The sequence below is a fragment of the Vollenhovia emeryi genome, unplaced genomic scaffold (assembly GCF_000949405.1).
Source record: "Vollenhovia emeryi isolate VEMERY1.0 unplaced genomic scaffold, V.emery_V1.0 DF939139.1, whole genome shotgun sequence".
Taxonomy (NCBI): Eukaryota; Metazoa; Arthropoda; class Insecta; order Hymenoptera; family Formicidae; genus Vollenhovia; species Vollenhovia emeryi.
Genome location: NW_011967227.1, coordinates 751,716 through 759,916, shown reverse-complemented (window position 1 = coordinate 759,916; position 8,201 = coordinate 751,716). Strand labels below are relative to the sequence as shown.

Genomic DNA, 8,201 nt, shown 5'->3' with positions numbered 1-8,201 from the left:
CTTCTCTCTGCTAGAACTTGGACCAAGTTCTAGCATCGTGGACACAGGCCTTAAGAGAGTCTACCCCCCCACCACCTTCGTTTCAAGACCTGTGTATACAACCGTGGTTCATTCTGTATGTTGTGCTGTATGTTGATGGTTCAATGGAGTCAACAGACAGAAATTCTTAACCTAACGTGTACTTGTGTGCATGTGTTTGTCAGTATTGTTACATTTATTATAATATAATACAACAAAGTACAGCATAACTATTTCTTTCATCTGCACGTGCATATTATTTGCAACGTGACATGGCCCAAGCGTATGATAATTACTACAACGATTATCACAAAAATGCGGAGCAGCAAAATCTTAAGTACAAAAAGAAATATCGAAAACTTAAGAAAATCGTAAAGAATACCGTATTCGTGAGTTTTGGCACACAACATATGTTGAAATTTTTATATATATATTATACCCTATTCTACAAATACAATTGTGCCCGTAACTGACTGTAATCTACATTCTGACGCAGGAAAACGCAGCACTATGTGATCAGGTTGCACACATGCAAGACAATCTGATGTTGGTTAAAGAGGAGAGGTTGTTTCTTCTGCGCAAATTGTGTCAACAACAGGGCGAAATGGAATCTAACTCGGCAAGTCTGTCACGTTCGCAAATGAGTAACGCGAATTCGCCCTCGCTTAATCCAGAGTGTACTACGCCAAAGAAAACGGTGAAAAAAAGGACGTCCACAGATGGATCAGGTATTATCTCCTATAACGAATTCAGTTGTAAAGATTGGCTACGTTCAGCAGAGAAACTTGCTCGGTAGGCGCTTGTGCTGATTGGATTATAGCTTTGAAATCTAGAAGAACAATTCTATCGCAGCTCTAACAACGAATTCGGCAGTTTGCACTAGTGCACATTGAGTGCATACCAGAGGCTTGTTTAGAGCCTACTCTTATATTTATGGTCATCTCAAGTACATGTTCAGAAACTGTTTAGCCAATCGAGTATTTCAAAAAGTATTTAAGACATTCCTTAAATATAGGAATTGACTGTAAACAAGCTTTAGTGCACACTAGTGCAAGCTGCCCAATTCGCTATAAAAGTATAATCATAGTATAATCAGTAGGTCCACTCTGTCATTTGTTTCATTTTATGGCGATCCCTTCCGTGTCTCCGACATTGTTCTGGGCAGACCAATGAGAAGAAAGTTGTATGTGTGGTACTGTATCAAAGCTACACTATTGCAGCTGCAGTACGTAACACACATACACCGCTGGATTGCTGCCCAGAATAATGGCGGAATACCCCGTGATTGGAACGGCAAAGATTAAAGGGACCAACAGAGAGTGGACCTACTAGTCACACTATGGTACAATCTAATCGGCACAAAGCGCTCACTGAGCAGCTTTCTCTGCTAACGCAGCAATTGTCCTATGCTTAGGAGATTGATAGGCTCTAACATTAGGATTAAGAATTAACCATCTATAGAGGGAGGAATATTTGTAATGCAGCGACTGTACTCCTTTTCTTTTGCGCGCGCGTAAAAATTACAATTTAAACTTGTAGAACCAAAAAATAAGGCAAAAAGATACAACAAAACTGCCAGAAGAGTTGTACAGTTGATTCCGTTGGATGTACACGGAAGACCAATATTCCCCATAGCCTTGGGAGATCTTACGATATATTCTCTTGGCGAAGTGGTTTCGGATCGAATTACGTATCACACGGAAGAGCTGATATTTCCAGTGGGCTATTGCAGCACAAGAGTATACGCAAATTTGAGAGATCCAAGAACAAAGAGTCTGTACACATGCAAGATATTAGACGGTGGTCCAAAACCTAGGTATACACATGAGATTACGAGAGCAATTAGGAGTGGGTTATGCCGAGGAGTTGGAATAAACATGCGAACGTGTAACTTTATTATTTGTAGATTTGAAATAGTATCCGACAATGATTTGGACCAACCGTTAGTCGGATCCAGCCCTGATGAATGTCACTCAAAGTTACTGGCAGCAATTTCTCCAGTGCTTTGTACGATAGTGCCGAAGGGTGCAGATTTCTTTGGGATTTCTCACCCTACCATACAAAATCTAATACAAAGTTCTCCGGGGACGCGAAAATTGGCAATGTACAAACAGCAACGTTTTGAAGTATGTATATAGCATTTCTGAGATTATTATATTTATTCTTACTAAAAACATGAACGTAAGCTAATATATATTTTGCGAAACTTTAAATTTTTTTTTTAAACACGACGAAAAGATTTTTCATTTTATTTAAAGATTATATCTTGTAGGTAAGCAAAAATCATGTAATCGATCGAGCTACAAGTCCTGTGACAGAAGCGGAAACTGATCCAGGCCTAGGTTTTGCGGCATTACACAGGCATTATGCTTTGAATTCTTATAGAGTAAAAGAAGAACCTTCGGATCACGATTTATTAACGCTACAAGACCTCCTTGCGTAATTGCTAATATTAGAAAATAAATAACACATGCATAATTTATATACAATAAAAAGTGAATAAGACACTTTTTATACATCCCTGTAAAAAATAGCATTTCGATGCAATTCTTTTCTCTTGTAAGTATTGACGTCAAAAAGAAAAACAACGAAATGTTATGGCTACGAACGGTTTGATAGACACACGAATGAATGAGATAGGGCATAAGTAAGTATAAGTAGAACACAAAATGAAAATTAGGTTTAAAAATTATATTATTTATATATATATTGTTAAAATTGAATCCAATTTAAACAAAATTAGCAAATAAAAAATTAGAGATTTTCTGAAAGCGTAACTAGATAAAGATAATTTTAAAAGAAACTTGACTCTTTATTTTCACAAATAATAAATTTTTTATTGTATGCAATAAAACCATCGCATGTTGCAAAACGAAATTAAAGCAATCAATGTTGACTAAGCATATGGAGTAAATTTAATAAAGAAAAGTATTGATTACGATAATTGTAGTAATGGTAGCAGATTCTTCATATGAAAAATCAAATTAACCAACATTAAATTAACATTTTTGCCATGCATAATGTTGCTTGTAACAGAGCTATTTGATTCTTTTAATAAAAGATATTTGTATCAATTCTTAAACTATGTTCTGTCTTCCCATGACTTCAAACAAATAAAAAATTTTAGAAAAATTACACAGTCGTAAAATGTAAAATAGATATAATTATTAAAAATTGTGAATGCAAATTTTGCTCATTTTAGATATTTTATTAATGATGTCTTTAGTATACACGTGCGAATAAGGGATTTCAGTTTGAAACTCTGATAAAATATCTTGCAGCCAAATAATTTATTAGCTACTATTTCATAATTTAGTAGCTTTTTCACTTTGTTGATAGAAGACTTAATGCAATTCCTGTATTTTTTGTTTGATTGCCTACTTGGATTATATACAATTATCAAACACTTTCAATAATCTTGATATTTATTTAAATTATAGTGTATAAAATGATCGATATATGACAAATGTAATAATCATTTGCACTTTCCTAACCATATACAAAAATTTAAATATTCTTATATATTATTAGCAATATTTATCGTACAATTATGATATATGTCGTTCGTTATTTTACATGAATCCACTTTTTGGACAAATCCCCTGTATAAATGATATGTATGGCACAATACAGAATTAGAATCAACAGATTCAATTGATTGATATATTTCTATTGGCGCTTACGTATAATGTAAAGTATTGTCAAATTAAAAAATTTTGTCACACCGCTCTTAAGGAAGAATATAAAATAGCCGCGTAAGGTACAACTACATTAGGATTACCTTAATGTTTGGAGTAATATCTCAATTATCCTATATGAAGATTATATCGTAACTAGATTGGATATATCAACTGCCATACAGTGTATTTTTACAGCATATGTTTATAATATACGTTTATAGCACAGCGCCGATTGGAGATCTCAAATTGATATTGAAAAATGACTAGCTACAGCATAAAAAGCTCAAAATATGAAGTCTCATAACAAATGAGAAATATATTGAGGTTTGTATATCAGTTTGTATCGCTTGTATACCGGTGATATTATCAGATACAGAAAATCATATGTACAAATAGCTTAGCTGTACAGCTAAGTCTGACAATTTTCCACCCAGACTTTCCTCATAAAATCCAAACAATTCAATATACTTTTTCTCTAGAAATTGGCGTACAATGATTGCATTGTAAGATGGTGCGTTGTGCAACAAGCACCAACTTTCTGGATCTTCGTATTCTGGCCGAACACGATGAATTCTTGCAACTAAACGCCGTAGAACTTGAACGTAGAACGCTCCCGTTACTGTTTGGTCACTTGGAACAATCGCAGAAGGCGATCAGCATTGCTTTGATTTTTCATTGTGTTTGACGTGTTTTTTTTAATTTTCAGTTCGCCGGGTGACTTTTAGGTGGCACTTTGGCGCTTTGTTTCGGGATTATATTGAAAGCACCATGTCTCGTGTCTTCAGTTATTATAGATTTTGTCAAGTTCGGGTTGTTTGCAGCAAAGTTAATTATTTTATGACACTGCGCTGTTTCATTATAATTTTCCGACACAATATTTTCTGGGCTGTCACGTGAAATGTCATAATTCAGCCATCTTACATGGCACAGCTATGTAAAAGCTATGTAAAAGCGTTTAAACTTCGTTTAACGTATAGAAGACATTCCCGTGTAGAAAACAATTCCCACCTTTCTAATGATATACATATAATGCCGACAAATAGCGCCACGCGTTTAGGCGAGAGATTTAAAGTCTGGGTGGAAAATTGTCGGACTGTGTATGTGCATTATTATACGTATATGCATAAATAAATATTTGTACTGATTGGTCCTACACTCCAATTAAAAACAATGGTCAGATATTCTTTCCATGAAGACCGAAAAAAAAGGAAATTTGAAATATATGTAGTTTTATTTTAGAAACTTGTTTAATGTCAAAAACACAAGTATACTTTTGCATTCCTCTTGAACATTGTGTCCTGTCTAAATAATAAAAGTAATATTATTTTCTGCAAGAGCAAACAATTGGTGAAATACTTTTTGAATATTACTTTATATAATTGTTAATGTTCTATATGAACTACTCTGTAACAAATTGGTAAATTGTACGCACATTGTAATATGCAAATGGTTGAAATTAGGCATTCACTCTTTCTTTTTGTTTTTACTATCATCGCTTATTGACTCGTCCGATGGTCTTATTAAATAATGTATTTGCAATTGCGATTACTGGCGAAAATAATTTCAGCTGGCAATCACTGAAACAATGTAAATCGTGTTAAATATCATAAGTAACATCACATTTTATGAAATTAATTTTATAACGTGTAAAAGAGATATACCATACTCCAGTTACAGGCTCTGCTTCGTTTCCACTTACAATAAACAGTGGAAACAAAATGGAAAAAACACAGCCACTGAAAATAAAATATTGTCTTTTATATTCATTTACATTAAGAAGTATCGCAGTTTCCATATGCTAAATTTAAGAAAATATTATTTTTACATTAACAAATAAGGTTGGGATTTAGTTATCAAGATTTTCCATCCAAATCTATAAAAATTGACTAAATAAAAACTGGTGTTCACTTTTAAGCGCTAACATAAAAAAAAACTAGTATTCGGGGAAATTTGTTCATACCTTACAAAGTACGAATTGGGCAGTTGGGTAAGTACTGCTAATGGCATACCAAAGCCTAAAAAGTATGGCCAATTGCCTTCGATAAAAGTCAGTCGTCTATGCAGCTCCCAACCCATGTTGAACCACTTGTATTCAAAGGCGTAGAGAGCATATAAAAGGCACATATGGACAAGGGCAAGAATGTCCCCTAACGGCGGTAGTGGAACTTTAGACACCAGCACTCCTTGTCCTAAGAACAACGCTTGCACTAATACGCTAAAAAGCGTGTCGGCTATCAATTTGCTTACGCTCGATAGAAGCATTGGTCTCCCCTGTCTGTATCTGTAAGCGCTGTTTGCTATGTCCTGTACACGTAAACACATTGTACCACGTTACATAAGCTCTGATAATGTTCGTTAACATAGTGGAAATTTCTTTTTTTTTTACGTTTTGCCTAAAATCACACCTGAAACCACAAACTGTTCACTATTCTGCTGAGTAAGAACAACGGTAGCACCCATATTGTACCAAACGTGAGTGATAGAAACGGCTGAATCCACGACCATACAACGAGGCCCATGCCAGGAGAGTGGCCGAATATAATGGTCAGTAAGTACTTGACAAATGGCAAAAGTCCAAAGTCGAATATCAGTATACTAGCCCAGAATACCCCGCCATTCAACGCGCAACACTGTAAGGTTCTCATCAACACCATGGATTCCCTAAAATCGAGCGCGTCGTTAAACTTTGATATTAAAATTGTTATCTTGTGTCAATTTCCTGTGACCAATGGGGATACCGTTGTTTATGCTTGGAGGGGCTCGGCAGAACGGAATCTCTCTTCCTGAGTTCTGATCGGCTAGGAGATCTACCGACTAATTTCTCATTAATCTGCTTATCCATGTAGAAAAGAACAACGGTGCCCTTTAAGCTGTCCACCAGCCCCCGACATATTGCATAAATTATTCCCTAAAAACGAAAAAGACGTTGATCCCAAGTGTGTTACATAAGTAATGAGCGTCGAATCACATCTGTTATTTTAATTAAACGCATCTGCAAGCATCGCAATCATTATATATTTTCAAATTGGTCTTTCGTGGCAAATTTATTAAGCATCGTGTGACCTCTCGAAATTGTGATCAATATATATATTTTTTTTTATTTCCAGTGTCGCATACAAATCTATGAAAACCACGCGTGAAGTTTTGTTACTCGGTTAATTACGGGCAGGCCTGATTTTTCACGAGACTTTAAGTGAAGGCTCGCTTACCGAGCCAGTGAAAGTTGAATATTAAAAAGTATCGTAAAAAGATGGCAATCAGACGAATTTACACCAAGGGGAAAATATTAGAATACGATCGGATCACGTTAGACTACATGCGATTTCAATGTAAATAAATAAGCGTCTCATTAATTTACATTGAAATTGCGTCTAACGTGTTTTAAACGCGGATAACTTTTTACAACAATCGTTTTTATAAGTGGGAATTTTTCATCGGCTCGCGCCGACAGAAGACACCGTGTTTCCAAGGTAGATACCGATCTCCACGTGCGACGGAGATGACCCGAGGGTGCGCAAGGACGCGCTTGGTCCACGAGGGTAAAGTCTACTCACTGTCACGCTATCCATTGCGGCTCCGCCTGGCTCAGACGTGGCTCAATCTACGCTCGGAGAACAGCCGACGGCACACCGGACGGTCATTTTGCAACGTGCAACGAGGTGGAATAACGTGACGTCGATTCCCCTGGCCGCGATGACGAGGAGCAACGGACACTCGCTCGGTCGTGTCGGAGAAAGTTACCTCGGGCCACCGCTGGCTACTGCGTTGCTCGCGCGTTGCCCACGACGTCCGATCCAAACGTCAAGTGATTTCGTATTGTCCAATAACGATGAGTCCCGTTGTTCGGTGCCCCATCTCCCCTCCCCCCCCTCCTCCCGCCGCCCCCGCGCGAATCGCCGATTTCCGGGGACAAGTCAGCTGAAAATTAAACGCGCGGAAGTATCAGCTGATCGGAGGTCGCTCCGAAATTATGGAGCGTCCATACCGCATTCTGACGCTCCCAGAGGTCTGTTCGTTATAACTGAATGGGCGCCGGCACTGCGCGGGAAACCGTGCGCAGTGCCGGCGTTAGCAACATTCGCGCCCCGAGCAGGATTGTCCGTGGCGCCCGTTGAAATTCAAGGGAACGACGAACCCCATTTTGTTTTTCTATTTTAGGGAATCTCTCTCGCTCTCGAACTAGGTGAAACCAGGCAGCGGCGCCCCTACAGATTTGGCGCCCTGGGCGATCGACCGCCCAACCGCGCCCCGCTCTAACGCCGCTACTGCGTTTGTCGCAAATTGTACATAAATCGTCGTCTATTTAAGTAACTGTATATCGAATTACTTTATTCACATCTGCTCCATCAGAAATAATAAACTCTAACAACATCCTGTATATATTACACGCTGCTGTTGTCCGTATAACGAGGCCCATCACTGCGTGTTCCCTGATGAAAATAAAAATTGGAGCGTAAATCGAACGTAAGGGAAGAGTGACGCAAGCGTCTACACTGAAAAAAA

At 37.7% G+C, this 8,201-nt stretch overlaps 2 protein-coding genes across 2 annotated transcripts; one reads left to right on the top strand and one right to left on the bottom strand.

The window, feature by feature from the left end:
- Positions 1-22: 22 nt before the first annotated feature.
- On the top strand, positions 23-4,917 carry LOC105567253 (transforming growth factor beta regulator 1). The gene is made up of 5 exons (XM_012021972.1): positions 23-407; positions 515-746; positions 1,558-1,834; positions 1,925-2,144; positions 2,291-4,917. Exons 1-5 carry the CDS (start codon positions 291-293, stop codon positions 2,459-2,461), a joined length of 1,017 nt encoding a protein of 338 aa, XP_011877362.1. The 5' UTR covers positions 23-290; the 3' UTR covers positions 2,462-4,917.
- Positions 4,379-7,562, bottom strand: LOC105567255 (etoposide-induced protein 2.4 homolog). Its single transcript, XM_012021973.1, has 7 exons — positions 7,253-7,562; positions 6,437-6,606; positions 6,104-6,359; positions 5,659-6,002; positions 5,360-5,434; positions 5,131-5,275; positions 4,379-5,000 (listed from the first exon to the last, which is right to left on the bottom strand). Exons 1-6 carry the CDS (start codon positions 7,265-7,267, stop codon positions 5,188-5,190), a joined length of 948 nt encoding a protein of 315 aa, XP_011877363.1. The 5' UTR covers positions 7,268-7,562; the 3' UTR covers positions 4,379-5,000; positions 5,131-5,187.
- Positions 7,563-8,201: the final 639 nt, after the last annotated feature.